The following is a 19,773-nucleotide window of genomic DNA, read 5'->3' on the forward strand; positions in this document are numbered from 1 at the left end:
CAAAAGGTATTTTCTCAAAAAAAGTTCAGAACGCTTGCCAGAACTAAGTGCTGGAAGTGCTTTCTGAAGCAAACAAATTTCTCTGACATTTTAGTTAATTTAAGCATTTTAGGACTCTAGAATTCTAAATTAAAACAGGATGATTCTATTGCTTGACTAGGATAAAATGTTGCCCATATTTTACACTTTGTTTAATGAAGTGAATGAAACAATGTCAACCTAATAAATTTCAAATAATTTAAAATAGTTATAAAACATTAAACACAGAAGACAAAGAGCATACCAGGTTGTTGCATGAATGCTGAAGTATTAGAAATTAAATGGCAGAAAAAGAAAAAAGAAAAATATTACTAAAATGGAGAGAACAAAGGGATATGAGGGTCTCAGAGCACATTCTGCAACAAGTTATATGGTCAATAGAGCATATAATTAGCAAAGCTGATGAAATGTTATTGTTTACTGTGACGGTTATTGAAATGCAAAGTAACAGTCTGTTGCCAAGTCAAGTACACCATGTTAAGCACATGCCTGGATTAGCTGTGGCTAACAAAAGAAGTCAAAGCCCACATAAAAGCCAAAGAGAGGCACATAAGAGCAAAAACTAGTGGAAAATTAGAGGATTGGGAAGCTTTCAAATAAACAAAAGGCAACTAATACAAAAATAAGGTCGCCAATAATATTAGAGGATACCAAAAGTTTCTTCAGATACAGAAAGTATCAAAGAGAGGTGAGAGTGGATATTGGACTGCTGGAAAACAATGTTGGAAAGGTTGCAATAGGGGACAAGGAAATGGTGGAAGAACTGAACAAGTATCTTGTATCAGTCTTCACCAGCGGTATGGCAAAAGTTCCAGGTTTCAGGGGTCATGAAGTTTGTGAAGTTACCATAACTGGAGAAGGTTATTGGGAAACTGAAAGGTCTGAAGGTGGATAAGCCACCTGGACCAGATGGTGTGCACTCCAGGGTTCTAAAAGAGGTAGCTGAAGAGATTGCGAAGGCATTAGTAATGATATTTCAAGAATCACTAGATTCTGGAATGGCTCCAGAAAACTGGAAAATTGCAGATGTCACTCCACTCTTCAAGGTGCAAGGTGCGAGGCAGAAGAAAGGAAACTATACACCAGTTAGTTTGACCTCAGTGGTTGGGAAGGTGCTGGAATTGATTATTAAGGATGAGGTCTCAGGGTACTTGGAAGCACAATTAATTAGGCCATAGTCAGCATGGTTTTCTCAAGAGAAGACCTTGCCCTTTTAGAACAGAGATGAGGAGGAAATTTCTTTAGTCAGAGTGGTGAATCTGTGGAATTCTTTGCCACAGGCAGCTGTGAGGGACAAGTCTTTATATATATATTTAAGGCACAGGTTGGTAAGATTGCTCAGGGCATGAAGGAATATGGGGAGAAGGCAGGAGATTGGGGCTGAGAGGAAAATTGGATCAGCCATGGTGAAATGGCGGAGCCCAATTCTGCTCCTATATCTTACGGTCTTATTATTGACCTACTTGCTTAAAAAAAGATATTAATATGTTGGGAACAGTTAGGGGAGGTTTGCTAGAATAACAACTGGAATGAGCAATTTGTCTAATGAAAGAAGACAGTATAGGCTAGGCTATCAGCTGGAATTTAAAAGCACCAGTGGGGATGTACAGCATACTTCCTCTGGTGGGGGAAGCCTAGAACTTGGTCACTATACTCAGATATCCTTACCTATTTATAATCTCCATTAAGTACAGAAAAAAAAAGTTTATCTAAACATGTTAGTGGGAAAGTCATTTGTGAAGATGATGCAAGGTGTCAGCAAGGACATACTGGGCTACATGAATGGGTAGATACGTTATAATGCAGGGAAGAAGCTATTCATTTTATTAGGAAGAAAAGCATAACATATTATAAATGGCAAACAATGAGTAATTTCAATGTACAATAGCATCTTGGCTTATTAATTCATGAAATGCATAAATTAACATGCAGGCACACCAACTACAGGTGCACATTCGTTTATTCGAAATTCTGAAATCTAAAAAACTATGAAAACCAGTTTTTTTTTTGCCAACAGTTGATGTCACTCAGGTGTGACGTGGCAGCACTAGCAGAGGCCGCCAGACGTCAGCTGTGGCTCAGCGCATGTACTGGTTACAAGTGCATTTGCTGTTTGCTGATATTTTGAGTTCACTGTTGACTTTGTGCTTAATTTCACTGTGAAAATGTCAAAAAGAGCTGCAGATACCCCTATGGGTAATAATGAGAAAAAGAGAAGGAAGCATCTATCATTATCAATAGTGCAGAAAGTGGAGTTATTGCAGAAGCTTGATCGTGGTGTGTCTGTGCGGCGTCTTACTGAAGAATATAGTGTCCGAACTACCACTGTATATGATTTAAAGAAACGGAAAGACAAGTTACTGAAGTTTTATAGTGACAGTGACATTCTACATTTATTCCAATAAGTCATTTACCATGTGTTTGATTCAGTTTGTTTGAAACTGTATATTTTTATGTTTTACTGTATGTTTTTGTTGGAAATAATTTTTTTCTTGTCATTATTCCCTAAACAATACAGTACAACAACTATTTACATAGTTTTAGGTATTATAAGTAATCTAGAGATAAGTTAAAGTATACGGGAGGGAGGATGTGTGTAGGTTTGGAGCTCTGCCGGGTTTTAAAGTCCACCGCACTGAGACAGGTTAAATAAGGGACTTGTGCATGTGTTTTTTGGTATGGGCCGGGGGGGGGGTTCTCTGAAATCTGAAAACTTCTGAATTCCAAAATGCAACTGGCCCCATGGATTTTGGATAAGGGACTGTGGACCTGTAATAAAGTAAATGGCATTGTCTTTACTGCATGAGAGTTGCTGTACAGGGAAATAGGGCTTTGGTGAGGTCACACCAAATACTGCCTTATATTTGGGTCTTAATATACAAGAAAAGATACATTTGACCTGGCAGTGTTATGACATAGATTCACCAGTTATGGGATTCATTGGACGAAGAATTTCCATTTGATGAGTAACTCTAATCCTGGTATAAATTTACAGCCATTTGGAAGCATGTTAGATGCTCCCACTTAAAACTGAAAATCCTGAAAGAGCCTGATGGGGTAGATACTGAGACACTTATCTCCTCTGAAAGACTCAAGGAGGATAATGCAAAACTTAAGCTCAAGGGTTAAACATGAAGGAAGAGAGACATGAAGGAAGAGAGACAAGAACTCTGCAGATGCTGGAAATCTTCAGCAATGCACACAATATGCTGGAGGTGCAGATCAGACAGCATCTATGGATGAGAATAAACAGTTGATGTTTCGGACAGAGACCAAGAAAGGGACAGAATTCATAATAATAAGGTCAGGAAGGGGGAGTACAAGCTGGCAGATGATGGGTGAGACTAGGTGAGGGGGAAGTGGAGGGATGATGTAGAAAGCTGGAGGTGATAGGTAAAAGAGGTAAAGGGCTAAAAAAGGAATCAAACAGGAGAGGAAAATGCACCATGGAATAAAGGAAGGAAGTGGGGAATCAGAAGGGAGTGATTACCAGAAATGAGAAAAACTGATGCTCTTGCTATCAGGTTGGAGGTGGAAGATGAAGTATTGCTGCTCCAATCTTGAGAATGACCTCATGGTGGCAGTATAGGTGGCCATGGACAGACTGGTTGGTATGAGAATGGGAAGTCTAACTGAAATGGATAGCCACCAGGTGATCCTGGCTGTTGTGCAGTCCATCGCAACAGCCAGGATCAGCCTGATTTGTGCTTCACTGATGTAGAGAGGCTGCACCAGGAGCTTGACAGACTTGCAGGTGAAGCATTGACTCACTGGAAGGACTGTTTGGGGCCCTGAATACTGATGAGGAAGGTGGCTTAGGAGCAGCTGTATCATTTATCACCATTGCAGGATCAAATGCCAGGAGGGAAATTAGTGGGGAAAGACAAATAAACAAGGGAATGACAGAGTGATCCTTATGGCATGTAGAGAGGGACAGTGGGGGGGGGGGGGGGGGGGGATGACGGAGTGACAAATGTGCCTCGTGGTAGGATCCCGTTGGAAAAGTTGCATAGAATGATATGCTGGATATGAGGTTCAATGAGTGGTAAGGTAAAGACAAGGGGAACCCCATCTCTGTTATGATGGCAGGAGTAAGGAGTGATGGTTAATGTGCAGGAACTAAAAGAGATGCAGATGAGAACAGCATCGATGGTGGTGGACGGGAAATGTTACTTTTTTGGAAAAAGAGGACATCTCAAATGTTCTAGAATGGAAACCATCACTCCGAGAACAGATGTGATGGAGACGGCGGAGCCAAGAAACTAAGGAAGAGAAAATCTTTTATTTAGCATGTTACAAATGTTTGGAATTTTCTACCTTATTTCATGGAGACCAAGGGGATAATGCAATGGGAATGTGGGCTTACTGTATAAATTTCAAAAGAGAAACCACATGACTCCTTTCTATTTTTTCAATTGCGATATAATTAGTCTATTTGAAAGTAGGCTAAATAAGTTATAGATCTGTACGGTAATAGAGAGCTTCACAGTAAAAGGGATGTGATAGATAGATAAATAAATAGAATTTTAATGAAGCTAAAGGTAAAAGAATTCTAACATAAAACTTCTCATAGTAGAACACCATTAACTGGAACATAGTCCACAATTCTCAACAGCTTCTCACACCAATATGGCATCATTAAAGAAACACATTCTAAAGAAAAGCTTACCCCTTTCATTCTCTCTGTACTTATAAAAACCTATAGGAACATCAGCCTGGTACTGGGAGCCCACCATGATCTCCTATAAAGAAACATCAATTACCATTACTACCTACATTTGAAGGAGGTAAGGTTACTCTAAGTAACATATTATAAATATATTTTACACAAGCACCCAATCAGCTCCCTGAGCACCGATTTTGACACTCAGTTACTGGTACCCTGCATGCTTCCTAACTTACTTCCACTAGCATTGACATTTAAGTCAGCAATACAATGGCAAAAACTAAATTAAGTTTTTAACAGAAAGTTTACGATAAAACATAAGACCATACAACAGAGCTTATATCAAACTTATCTTGTTGTTCAGTTGTCAAGTCGAGCTCAACTCTTTGTGACCTCATGGATCATAGGGTCCATAGGAGTTTCATGGTAAGATACGGAAGTAGATTGCCAGACCTTTCTTCCACACAGATACTGCTGTGGCCCAGGTTGTGACCCAGCTGGGTTTGAACTCAGGACCATCTGCCTTGAAATCCCGTGCTGATGCCACTACACCATAAGCCAGCCCATATCAAACTTATTAATACCTTTATATTCAGCATAGCATATTATTTAAAAGTGATGACACATTCAACACTATTCTCCCAGTACGAAAGGTATTAGGCCTAATGATGCCTGAACCATTTTATCACCTAGGCTTACTCACCACCACCCCCAGTACTATTTTTGTAGAACCACTTACTTTTTTCAACTTAGTAGCAGCAAATAATATTCAGGTTTTACTGCAACAGTCATCCCACATAGCAGGGTGGGTTCAGAGTGGGGTGATTTCAGGCAATGGATCCTGGCCTTGCCTCTGAGCACTGATTTTGACACTCAGTTACTGGTTGCCTGCAAGCTTCCTAACTTATTTCTGCTAGCATGGACACTTAAATCAGCAATACAATGACAAGATAAGCTCCTGGGATTTGGTGGGAGGTTGTGAAATACTGCAAAGACCTGGTGCATACACTGACTCACATGACAGACAGTTATTGAATGGTTCATTTCAAGTTAGTTCTACTTGGTACTGATTGCCATGAGTCTTGGCGTACTGAATGCTTATGAGGTTGACCCTTACATCAGACCAACTACAAAATACTGATAAATTTATGAGGGCAACTCCAGTTTATAAATTTGCTTCTAAAACCCAACTGTTCCTTTGCGAGATTGTTCTCAAATGCTATTTTTATCTAATTAGAGATGAGTGTGTAAAAATGTTAAGGAGGTTGTTGACAAAAGAAAAATTACTTGGTAGCGTTTGGGTTTAGTGGGTATTTTCCTAGTTTTAAGATAACAATGACTGGAACTGCATCAGGCCTCAAGGATTATCCTGGCATGAAGGAGTTATGAGAATAATTGAACACGGAATAGGGCGGATCATTAAGAGGGAAGTGATTCTTAAAGCATTCCCACAGAAATACCCAGAAGCACAGTCAACCAGTGCAGTGAATCTTGCATTGGATAATTTCTATTTTGTCCTATCAATTTTGCTGGGGCCCCTAGGTAAATTAGCTATCAAATGTTCCTTATGTTGAGGGCAACACTATAAACTCTCATTTGGAATTCAGTTTTTGTGGCCAGGTTTGAATAAAGGTTTGAGGCCTGGACACAAGTGATGCTGTCAAAATGCTGAACTGTGATGTTAAGTGACCAGTTTATTGGGAAAACGTCTTTTGATGGTGCTACTGATGACATAATTATCTCATGTCATGTTCATGTATCAAAAGCAAGTTACTTATTCTGTAAAAATTGAATTGTAAATAAATGTATTAAAAAAGAAAAGCAATTCTTATTTTAATGAAACTGATAGAACTCAAAAGCAATAGGAATCTGGTAGTTGAACAATGAAAAGTAATATATTCTGATATTAGCAAATGTGCTATAATTAATATTATTTTATATACAGTCGGCCCTCCTTATCCGTGAGTTCCTCATGCGCGAATACAACCAACCGCGAATCAAGAAAACCCGGAAGTGTTCTTCCAGCACTTGTTCAAGCATGTACAGACTTTTTTTTCTTGTCATTATTCCCTAAACAATGCAGAATTTTATATAACATTTACATTGTATTAGGTATTATAAGTACTCTAGAGATGATTTAAAGTATACGGGAGGATGTGCGTAGGTTATCGTGCATTGGGATTGAAATAAACTTGGAAGTTCTCTTACTAAGTCAGACAGAACAGGTACATTCAGTATTATTTAGCGTCAGGTAGTCAAATGCTTGTCTTAGTATATATTTTACCTTTCTATGCATATAAAACACTTAAGAATGTATGTTTCAGCGCCAGGCTCAGGAACGGAAGTTCCTGAGTTCGATCCAGTGACAGATCACTCCCGAGTGTGCTCTCCATTTGTGCCTGGTTGATGTGGAGCATTAAAAACCCAAAACCCAATAATTAAACCACCGCATTACTTAGTAGTAATTGTAGCTTTCATCGGTGCAGGGCCTTTCTCACTTTATCCTTTAAAATTGTTCCGATCGTTGACCAACTGTAGCCTAACACTTTTCCAGTGACCGATGGTGTTTCACCTCTTTCCGATCGCTTTATTATTTCCACTGTATTTTCAATTGTGATTGTGATTATTTTTGTGAATAGAAACACTGAATTCAGAACTCCACAGTTGATTCCTAAGCTCCACCACATTGAGACAGGTTGAATAAGGGACTTGAGCATCCACATTTTTTGGTATCCGCAAGGGGTCCCAGAGCCAATCCCTCGTGGATAAGGAAGGCTGACTGTCTATATACACACACACTAGAATACCAAGTAGCAATAAGCTTTCAAGCTTAATACATGATAGATATAATGTCTTACCTTCAAAAGAAATTATAAGAACGAGTCCAAGATAGAATTTACGTCCAGATTGAACTTAATTTGCAACCTTTTGAATTATGCATAATACAAAAGTGTATTGGGACAAAGGATGGCTAATACAGATCAAAGTAGAGAATCATAAACCAAATACAGCAGATGCTTCAAATCCAAAATAAAAAAAGTTTAATAAATACACAGGTTTGTGGGTAGTTTCTATAACATTCGAGGTTGATTTTATTTCACAATCAAGAATGGGTAAAAAAGAATAAATATGTGCAAAGGAAAGAGAAGAACAAATGTCTGTATTAGGAAGTTAGGAGATTAAACCACAAAAGGATGATGACAAAAGATACGAAGGGGTAGTATAAAGGACAAGATCAATAAGAAAGTGGATTTAGCAACGTAAATTTTTGGACCAATACCTTAAAGTATTAACTCAATATCGTGTCTAGAAAGTAATCTTACTTTTACTTGGAGGTTTTAAGAATCTGGATTGGGAAGGAGACGCTGATGATAATTAAGAATTGGACTTGGGTAGGGCATAGTGCCTTCTTAATGTTGGTGTTTTAGTAGTGGTGAACTGTTGAATGTAGTGTCTGGCGCAATGGAATGCAAAGACAGAGAAACTTGCCTTAATTGGGGGGGGGGGGGTGGAGAGGCAAAAGAACTGAAGTGCTTGAAATAAAGATAGGCACAGTTAAGGACTTTAAAGTAAACTGAAGGTGTAATCTTGAGGAAAAAGGAAAACATTTCAGAAATATTGTTTTGGAATAAAAGATTATTACTTTACTTGCCCCACCATTTTTTTTGTTTCATCTCTACTACCTTCAACTACATCATAAACCTTCCTTTTATTCTTTCTTTCATTTCTCTCTTTGTCTGCATCTTAATGCTTGTTATCTTTTTAATCTTTTGTTCAGTTATGACAGATTAACATGAAAATTTACTAATGCTTTCTCTCTGCAGATGCTACCTAACCAGCCACACTTCTCCAGCATTATGTTATAATTACATATTCCAAGACAGACATTAACAGAAATCAGGACTCATCACTAAGCTGGAGACTAAAATTAAAGCCAGCTATAACTGGTGCACAACACAGATCAGAAAAAAAGGGGATATAAATATCATTTGTGAAGCGCAATAGTTTAAAATCATAGTTATTGTGGAAAATATTGAAATACTATATTACCTTTTTCCAGTCTTCTGAGGGCACATAATCTTCATCATCTTCAGATTCCTCTTCTCCTTCATTGCCTAAGAACATTGACAGGCTAGTTTTTTCCCCTCAGTGTTAAGCAAAGAACTTTCATTTAGTGAATAACTGAATGTTTTGAGACAACTTTTATAAAATTATAAACATTTTTAAAACTTCTGAAAGTATTAATGTTACTGCAAAAAAAAATCTTATTACTCCCTTTAGGAATTTTATAGGCCCCTTGGAAATAAAATATGTAAATATACTTCCAGTACATTGCAATTTTAAATTCTGAATCAATGCATTATTTTAAACTCTGGTGTACCTCAGTCAGTATGGATTACAGTAGTTCTAGTGAGCAGAAAGATTCATTCTTGCATAACCATCATTATGACTTAAATGACATCAAATGACTTAAAATGCTCTGAAAAGCTAATATTTTATCCTGAAATTGGTCTTAGATTTTCCTATTACTGCTAATAAGGATAGACTGAAATGAAAATTATTAGCGAAAGGGAGAGTGAAGAAAGATGTTCTCTTATTTTTGTATTTTATATATGTTTTATAAACAACCCAGGAATGAAAATTTGTATCCAAAATATGCCAGATCTGTCTATAATTACATCAGTCATTTAGTCAATTCTGTTCCATATCGAGTGAACTCGAAGCTATCCTTGGATTTATTTATTGAGATACGGCGCAGAATAGGTCTTTTTGGCCCCTTGAGCTGCATTACCCAGCAACCCTCAATTTACCTAATCATGGGACAATTTACAATGGCCAATTAACCCATCAAATGGTACATCTTTGGACTGTAGGAGGAAACCCGAGCACCCGGAGGAACCCATGCGGTTACAGGAAGAGCATACAAACTCCTTAAGACACCAGTAGGTCCAACTTCATAAAGCCACACTTGCTTTATATCCCTGAACACTTCTGGTTAACAAAAATTAAACAATTGTAACCATAATAATGAAATTATTTGGGACAATATATCTTAAAATATTTGAAAATCTGAGCATAGACCTTCCAGGACTACACTTAAAAAACATACAAAAATAAACACATTATTCGATTCAGTCGTGAAAGCTGATACTGCTTACTACAATTAAGCATAGCTTGATGAAACACACCTGGAATACTGTATCAACTTTGGCCTCATTGCCCAAGATAGAATACATTTTCCATAAAGTGCAAGTTCACCAGATGGATTACAAGTTTGCAATTAAGGTTAGATTGTATTCTTTAGAATTTAGAACAAGGGATTTCAGTGAAATGTGCAAAATGTTGACAGGGCTTGACAAGTAGATAAAGGGAAGATGTTTCCTCTTGAGCTGGAACCAGGTGTGAGTCTCAGTGTTTTGGAATTGATGTGACAAGAGCAGGAACACAAGTGAAGGAAAAGAATTAGCCAATATCATTTTGAATGACAGAGCAATCCCAAAGACGCAAAGCCTTTTGTTAAACATTTGTTTTTCTTTATCAGAGGCATAAGTAATAAACTGGTACTATCATTGTACTGTACTGATCTTCAGCACAATTGTAGCTTCTTTAATATTGTACGATCTCTATTATTTGAATTATGACAATCCATAATAATTTTTCAAGTTCGACAAACAGTTAACAATTACCCTTATCTTACATGCAAGAGTTACTACACCCCTTCGCTGTGGCAGCTGTTTCTAGGCAATAATACACTGTAAGAGCCATTGAGATCTTTAACAATGGGGATGATTGCTTAACACTGTTTCATCCATATACATGCACAAATAAATTATACCTATGTCTAAGTATTTACATCTGCGTGGGCGGATCATCTCCTGTACATCTTGTGAGGTCATCAATGGTACAAGATCATCATTGGAAGACTGAGTTTCATCTTCATGTCCACATGAATTCTTTAGTACTTCTTGCTGTGGATGTCATAAAATATTTGCAAGTGTATTAGAAAAAGATCAACAACAGAAGTTTAAACAAATGAGCCAAAATATGACTAATGGCTTCTCTACAGGGCTAAGCAAGCACATTTTTAGAAAAAAGGGGCAAAGAATTTTTAGGAAGAATATGAATGAAAAATGCCTTAAGGGATCTGCAGAAAGTAACTATTAAATCTTCCAAGAAAATAAATAACGCTTTCTACTTGTAATTTACTTCAGACATTTATTTTGCCTTTACAGTGTAGACTCTAAATTTTCCATTTCAAAAATCCACTCACTTCACCACAAGCAAACTGTGGCTATAGTGTACTTAATCTACAAAGTGCATGGCAGTTACTTGCTAATATTTCTTCCAACAGCTTCTCTTGAACCCACAAACTCCAACGGCTGAACAAATGTAGGAAGCAAATTTCTGAATTTCATCCCAATCCTATTTTAATGTAGGAACCCATATTTCTGAATTTCATCCCAATCCTATTTTAATCTTGTTTTCGAATAGATTGCCATTCCCCTCACAAAAACAAGTTTATAAATTCAGACAACACACACCAAATGCTGGTAGAACACAGCAGGCCAGGCAGCATCTATAGGGAGAAGCACTGTCGATGTTTCGGGCCGAGACCCTTCCTCAGGACTAACCGAAAAGGCTATAAACTCAGAAATCCCTCATCAATGGGTGTATATTCACAGTACTATAGCTTTCAGCAGTTTGAAGTACTCAGCTGTTTCAAGCAGGCTTCAATTATACTGGCGCCCAAGAAGAACGTGGTAACCTCCTTAATGATTATCCTCTAGTACCAAATGTGATGAAGTGCTTTGAGAGGTTAGTGATGAAACAGATCAACTCCTGCCTGAAAAGTGACTTAGATCCATTCTAATTTCCCTATTGTCACAACAAGTCAACAGCAGTTGTCTTTACATTGGCCCTTTACTCAATCCTTGAACAACTGAATAACGAAGGTACATACGTCAGGAAGCTCTTCATTGAACATATCTCAGCATCCAATATTATCACCCCCTCAAAACTAATAAGCTCCAATTCCTTGAACTCAATACCTCACTGTGCAAGTGGATCTTCGATTTCCTCACTTGCAGACCCCAGTCAGTTCAGATTGGCAACATCTCCTCCAAAATCTTCTTCAGCACAGGTGCACCACAAGGCTGTGTGCTTAGTTCCCCACTCTGCTCGCTTTATCCTTATGAATGTAAGGCTAAGCACAGCTCAAATGTCACATTTAAGTTTGCTGATGCCACAAGTATCATTGGTGAGGTATCACCATATCAGAGAGGGATGGAAAATCTGGCTGTGGTGCAATGACAACAACCTCTCACTCAATGTTAGCAAGACCAAGGAGCTAACCATTGACTTTGGAAACTGGAGGTCCATGAGCCTGTCCTCATTGCAGGGGTCAGAGTTGGAGAGGGTTAGCAACTTTAAATTCCTCGCTGTTATGTCCTAGGGATCTGTCCTGGGTCTAGGACACAGTGGATACAGCCCAGTCCATCATGGGTAAAACCCTCCCCACCACTGAGCACATCTACACAGAGTGCTGTTGTAGGAAAGTAGCATCCATCAAGGACACCCCCCACCATCCAGGCTATGCTCTCCTCTTGCTGCTGCCATCAGGAAGAACGTATAGAAGTCTCAAGACCCACATCATCAGTTTCAGGAACAGTTATTACCCCTCAACCATTGGCTCTTGAACTGAAGAGGATAACTTCACTCGCCCCAACACTGAACTGTTCTCACAACCTATGGACTCACTTTCAAGGACTCTTCATCTCGTTAGATCTTGCTCTTGTGGCTAAAGGGATCAGGGGGTATGGAGAGAAAGCAGGTATAGGGTGCTGAGTTGGATGATCAGCCATGATCATACTGAATGGCGGTGCAGGCTCGAAGGGCCGAAAGGCCCACTCCTGCACCTATTTTCTATGTTCTCAATATTTATGGCTTAATTGTTTATTATTATTTCTTTTTGCATTTGCAGTTTGTTGTCTTTTGCACAGCTTGTTTTTTTTCCTGCATATTGGTTGTTTGTCTGCCATGTTTGGTGTGATTCTATTTAGTTTCTTGTAGTTACTGTAACTGATTGCAAGAAAATGAATCTCGGGGTTGTATATGGTGACATATATGTACTTCTATAATAAATTTACCTTAAAACTTTGAACTCTAAGGAAATATAAAGAGGATTATTTGGTGGAATCTGCTAGGACAAATGCAAATACAGACTCATGGAAGAGCAGCTTCACAGAAAATGATCTTGTGGAAGATGCAATATGGAAAAGAACCTCGTCATTAAACAAAGACTTTTTACTGTTTGTGTCTGTCATTTTCTAATGTTTGCTCTAAGCTCTCACTTTGCTGTTCAGAGAAAACTTCAAGAAATAACAGAATGGAGTAGAGGATAAGTGTATAGTTATTCAGTGGAGCAACAAATAATCTGTTAGAGGAACTTCAGCAATGGGGAGGGGGTGGAGGAGAAAAACTGTCAATGATGCAGGGTTTCAACCTGATTAGATCTGTTGCTCCATATTCCAGCATCTGCAGCCCCTAATCTTTCATCATTGTAACTAATCAGCATAGATACAGAACTGAAGGAACCTGAATCAAGTTGTAGTCCTAAAAGAGGAGATTGGAACAAATTCAATGGAGCAAATTACAGATTGGACATGCTAGAAAGGACAGACAAATGAAAGATGGCAACGATGAACATTTTAAATGACAAGCATTAAGAAAGACAACCATGTGGGAAGGTACATGGTATAAGTTATAGGGAAGGAAAGGCAGCTAAATGGTCAGGTACTGGGAAAGTTACAGAATCCAGAATTAGGTGCTGTGGAAGGGTAGCAACTAAAAAGTGAATACAAAGAATGAAGAGATGAGGAGAATGATACAAATAAAAGGGCAAAGGAAATTTAAAAAGTAAAAGAGAGCAAGAAATAGAGGAATAGTAAATGAACAAGGCAAGGTAGTTGACAATGAAATGTGATTTTTGTTGTAAGGTGTTAAATGGGATGAAATAGTATACTTTGAAAAGGCAGTTTAGCAGATGTACAAAACATAGGTTCATCGGTGTGAACTGAAGTATTAAAAATATTTTGCTGCAAATTTTAATAATTTAAGTGACTAAATTGATCTGATGGAAATGGAGCTTAGATGTGTAACATGGGTCAGAGGCCCAATCCTCAGATAAAAGTGACCTCTGATTCAATTCAAGCTGGTAAGATAATGGAGAGTTTGCAAAGGACGACGCACAATAACGACCGCTCAGAAAGCAAATCAGAAAAGAAAATTTATAATTCTTAAGGGACAAGCAATCTTCCAGAGAACAAAAATAAAATCTAGAATGGTTCACAGTTAAGCTAAATATAGCATAAAAATTTCCTTATCATATTATTTCATTGAAATCCCAACATCATCAAACCATAAGCCCATAAAAACCTCCAGTTTGCTCTGATGAAGCTCCTATACGTCAAACTTTATGCCACTAACTTAAACAAACCTGATTTATATTTATGTCGGGTAAATCCTCTGCCTCCGGAACTTCACTACTTCCACTATTTTCTTCATTATCTCCTTCATCCCCATCATCGTCATCCTCTGCTTCATCATCATCCTCATCGTCATCATCATCTTCATCATCTTCACCAGGGAATGGTATAGTCTTTCCATAACCATACAAAGCCAATAAATCTTGAATTGGCATTTCCCCTTCCTGAAGATAAAATAAGACAAGAAAGAGATGATCAGTTAAAGGAACTGAAAATAAAAAAAACTGAGTACAGCTAGTCCCCGAGTTACGTATTAGTTCTGTTCCGTCCTTAAGTCGGATTTGTACATAAGTCAGAACAAGTACATCTGGTATTATTTAGCATCAGTTAGTCAAACGTTTGTCTTAGTATATAGTATATATTTTACCTTTCTATGCATATAAAACACAAGAAACATATAATTAAACCTCTGTGTTGATCAGTAATAATTGTAGCTTTCATCGGGGCAGGGTGTTTCACATGCTCTGTTATTCTCACTTTATCCGTTATCCTTTAAAATTGTTTCGATCGTTGACCGACTGTAGCCTAACACTTGTCCAATGACCGATGGCATTTCACCTCTTTCCAAACGCTTTATTATTTCCACTTTATTTTCAATCACAATCGCTTCCTGTCAATGGAATAGAAACACTGCGGGCGGCGGGTCCTGAGCTGCGCCGGCTCCTGAGATCTGCTGGGTCCTAAGGAACACCGCACTGAATTCCTTGGGTCCTAAACTCCACTGCACTGAGACAGGTTAAATGGGACAAGTGGGGACTGTGCTGGGTTTGGGTATTTAATCCTCCAAAATATTCCACGTGGGAAATTAAACTGGAGGTGACTGTTTTTTTACGAGGTTGAGTTGCGAGCTCCACATCAACCTAGCACGGATGATACGGGAGTCACTGGATCGACATCAACCTGGCACAGGAGCAGCCTGTCACTAAATCAAACTCAGGAACCTACGTTCTCCATCCCGGCGCTGATCTCACTGTGCCACCAGCCGACTGGAACCGGGGGGGGGGGGGGGGGGGGTCGGTCGGGGTCAGGGTGAATCTTACTTTAAGCCAAATACAAAGTTAAACACTCAACACAGTGTCAATGGCAATGACTTAAAATTGCAGACGGCGTCGCAATCCGACTTAAAATGGCGGATGGCATTCTCCTTCCTCAGTTCGTAAGTACGAGTTGTCCGTAAGTTGGACGTTCGTAACTCGGGGACTACCTGTATTGAAAACATGAAATAAAAACAAAGTTCTGAAACTACTTATCAGATCCAGGCAGTATCTGTGTAGCATATACTGCACATAAGGCTTCAGGTCAATGATCCAACTAAATTGAATTAATTCTAATTAAAATTAAGTGACTTTATTTTCCAAAAAAGTTTCAACATATAAAACAAACTGGTTAACTACCTGGATCTCAAAGCAACTTAGTACTGTCTGAAGCTGAATTTTCAAAGACATTCATTTGTCTAACCTTGAGAAGTTAAAGCACAAAATGATTTATATTGCATTGCTAGTGCCAGAGATTGGTGAGTTCAGTCATGGATTTGTGAGGAAGTATTATCATCGGTATTAGTACTCCTGGACTATGGGAAATATTTTTCAGTTAATAGCCACAAACTTCTACACTATAGGAATACATCATCAATGGACTGGTTAGTTGCACCCAAAAGTGTCAAATGGAATTCAATCCAGAGAATTAAGAGGTGACACTCTTGGGAAGAACAAAGGTAAAGGAATACACTATAAATTGTAAGATATCACGAAGTACAGAGAAACAGAAGGATCATGTTGAGTTGGTAGCTTTGACACAAAACTCATCATTGGATTTGCTTCTGCTCAAAGCCCGTTAGGTGATCAGTGATGATTTAGTCATCAATGAAGATACAACCTTAGATACTAAAATCAGCGGAACATATAACAACAGTCACCTTGCCAGGTAAGGATCCCAAATACAATAACTTTGCAAAGCAAATCAGGTGCAACTTTGGCACCAACACACTATTGCTCTTCAGTCATCACCCTTTATGAAGAGTTTCAATAAATCAAAAAGTGAAAGTAAGAAAGCATTCCCAATTAACTGCTCCAGACAAGCTCAATTTGGATTATTGTCACGGACGACTGGGTCATGACAATGGAAAGTTTCAGATTTGTTCCCCATGATGAGAGGCAATTACAATATTAATGGATTTTATTGGATCACACAACATTTATACTGCGTTATTTGACACATCAAATCCATGCCAACTTCATGCAGTACAAATCTGGTTAGTCCACTTTCTTTCCTTCTGCTCGGTCTCACAAAATCTTTCCTTTCATGAAGTTTCACCAAACTCATCTATTCCATTGAATGCATTTACAAAAATTAAAGGTTTCTGAGTATTCATCACTCTGAAATATACCAAAGACTTATAGATCTCAGGAATGAACACATATTTTTGGTATCAACAGTTATGTGTATAATACAGGAAGCATTACCAGGCAATTAAGTAAGTAAGCTTACTTACTATTACAAGAAACAATATCCCCAGCAATTGTAGGAGATAATTAAAGATTCTTTTCAGATGTAATAAAACACAGGCATTTATTGACTTACTGTAGCTTAACTTCACATGCTGGAAACCCATATTATAATGAACTATTATACTGCAAAAGGTAAAATAATCACCTAATGTTATTGGGCCTCGAAGCACAACGCTGCTAATATGTACTCATGCTAGAATTAAAAGCTTTTCATTAGCAACATCAAAAGTACTGTACTCAGGACAAAAATGACTTGTATTGGGATACAAAAGATGACAGATCAAAAATCCAGTTTGATTTTCAAACGAAAAATGTAGCTAGATCAATTCATACTGTCATCATTAAAACAATTTGCTGTACTACCCCATTTAAAGCTTTACCATACTCATGTCTTAAGATGCAAAAAAATTATTTTTGTTCAACTTAAACATACCTGTTATAGGAAGAAAAAAAAAGTAGAAAAGACTTGAATACTCAGCAGGTTTGAAAGGCTGGCTCTGTTATAGGAGTCAAACTGGACACATCTGGAGGCTGGGGTAAAACCAATTTCCCTATGGAAAATCCTAGCAAATCTGGACGATGTTTCTCAGCCTCTGCATACCACCTTGGCTGAACAGAGGAGCACTTTTAGCAATAGACAAAGACAAATGCACTGCTTCAAAGAGTGTTATATGAAGTAATTCCTATCCTCAGCCATCAGGCTCTCAATCTATAGCCAGGGAAGCGATGACCCACTCCCGTTAGACTGTTCAATTTTTATTCTTTCTTACTTCTCCCCTAACATTTGTATATCTGTGTACTTGCAATGCTACTGTGTCACTGTAATTTCCTTGAGGATCAATAAAGTATCTGTCTTTCTAAGACGTTTCCTGTGGTGGGGGGTATCCAGAACTAGAGGGCACAGCCTCAAAATTGCAGGGCAATCTTTTGGAATAGAGGTAAGGAGAAATTATTTTTAGCTAGAGAGTAAAGAATCTGTAGAATGCTCTGCCACAGACTGCAGTGGAGGCCAAGTCGGTGGGTATATAGTTTCCTGATTGGTTTGAGCATCAAAAGTTATGGTGAATGGGGTTGAGTGGGATCTGGGATCAGTCATGATGGAATGGCAGAGCAGACTCAATGAACTGAATGGCTTAATTCTGTGCCTACGTCTTATCTATCAGTCAGGCAGCATCTGTGCAGAAAGAGTTAATGTGTCAAGTGCCATTCTTGAGAACTGGGAAAATTTATAAAACAGGCACGTTTAAACTTCCAGATAAAATGGGAGTGATGGAAATAAGAAAGGGGCTATCTACAAACATGTGGAGACCAAGAGCAAACAATGATAAAGAATGGCGTTGACTAGACGAGGATAAAGTAGATTTTAAAAACTAATTATTATCTGGTAAAATAGAAGGATAACCAATAAAAGTAGCAGTTTTGCAGGTATTGAGAGATGAACCACAGAAAAATTTTCATGCCTTACGCCCATGACAAGTACCCATAATGCTGACATCCAATAACAAGCATATTTCTATGATCTTCTCTTTAAGGAAGGTGTAATGGTAGCCAAGAAAGAGGTGTATGTGGCACAGCTATTTAACTACTAGTCCATAGCTCTAATGACTCAGGTCCAACCCTAACCTCCAGAGTTGTCTCTAAGGAGTATGTATGTTTTCCCTATATCACTTGGGTTTTATCTGGGTGCTCCATTTTCTGCTGACATTCCAACAACTTAGGGATTAGAAGGTATACTGGACATTGTAAACAGCCCTGTGTAGGTGAATGATGGCAAGTTGGTAGGAATGTGCAAGCAGTAATTTGGAATAGGGTATGCTTTGTATGAATATATGTGCTTAACGGTTGGCTGAAGGGTCTGTTTTTCCATGCCATACTTCTACTTGATAAAACAATCCTAATCCATACATAAAAACAGTCATGCAATCTTCAACATATCATGGCAATGTGAGGAAGCAGTTTGTAAAAGAGACTACTATTCGTACTCAACTTTCTAGTATATCTAATACCCATAAAATAACCTTCAACTTCCTCCAAAAATTGTCTAGTCAACAGCACCAGATGTATTTATTGTAGGACTGCCAAGCCAGGGCTACAAGTTCAGACAGACAGACATACTTCATTGATCCCGAGGGAAATTGGGTTTCGTTACAGCCGCACCAACCAAGAATAGTGAAGAAATATAGCAATATAAAACCATAAATAATTAAATAGTAATAAGTTAATCATGCCCAGTGGAAATGAGTCCAGGACCAGCTTACTGGCTCAGGGTGTCTGACACTCCAAAGGAGGAGTTGTAAAGTTTGATGGCCACAGGTAGGTATGACTTCCTATGACACTCAGTGTTACATCTCAGTGGAATGAGTCTCTGGCTGAATGTACTCCTGTGCCTAACCAGTACATTATGGAGTGGATGGGAGTCATTGTCCAAGATGGCATGCAACTTGGACAGCATCCTCTTTTCAGACACCACCGTCAGAGAGTCTAGTTCCACCCCCACAACATCACTGGGATTGTCCTGTCCAACTTGACTTTGTAAATGTGACAGACAACTACAGGCAGACTGCTCCCTTAATTTGTCCAGAAAGCTGAAGTCAGTGATGGTGTATAGAATTTCAGCTTACAGGTGGATTTGGCTATGTAAATACCTCAAATAAATGTACAAAGTAAATATCAGTTGAAATGCAGAAATTACAGCAACAACAAATGATGCAGCATTGGCAGAGAAAGTTTGATTTGTATCAGAACAGGAATGGGATTGAAAACAAAAATAAAACTGCAGGTGTAGGTAATCTGAAATAAAAGATAAATGTTCACCAGGCCAGGCATCATGCAGAGAGAAACCAGACTCCACTACACCAATCCCTGCCACCATATAAAGTCATTCACCTGAAACTCTAATCCTACAGTTCCACCAGACTGGCTGCCACAAACAAAGCTTCAATACATCTGAATTAATGGTGATCTGCATCAACCATCTTGGTCTCCTATCACAGGTATTCTCTTTCTCCTCTCCATC

At 38.5% G+C, this 19,773-nt stretch overlaps 1 protein-coding gene across 4 annotated transcripts in view; it reads right to left on the minus strand.

The window, feature by feature from the left end:
- Positions 1 to 19,773, minus strand: part of LOC132401981 (mesoderm induction early response protein 1-like) — a 47,009-nt gene that overhangs the window by 22,365 nt on the left and 4,871 nt on the right. For 3 of the 4 annotated variants that reach the window (XR_009514769.1, XM_059984377.1, XM_059984375.1), the window contains exons 4-7: positions 14,202 to 14,414; positions 10,542 to 10,674; positions 8,756 to 8,820; positions 4,709 to 4,781 (exon numbers count right to left, since the gene is read on the minus strand). Coding sequence is in view for 3 of the 4 variants with exons in the window: in XM_059984377.1 (XP_059840360.1) it covers positions 4,709 to 4,781; positions 8,756 to 8,820; positions 10,542 to 10,674; positions 14,202 to 14,414 (484 nt within the window). In the remaining variant the exon portion in view is untranslated. The remainder of the gene's footprint in view (positions 1 to 4,708; positions 4,782 to 8,755; positions 8,821 to 10,541; positions 10,675 to 14,201; positions 14,415 to 19,773) is intronic. The other variant, XM_059984378.1, reaches the window with a different exon arrangement.

The sequence above is a fragment of the Hypanus sabinus genome, chromosome 11, assembly GCF_030144855.1.
Source record: "Hypanus sabinus isolate sHypSab1 chromosome 11, sHypSab1.hap1, whole genome shotgun sequence".
NCBI lineage: Eukaryota > Metazoa > Chordata > Chondrichthyes > Myliobatiformes > Dasyatidae > Hypanus > Hypanus sabinus.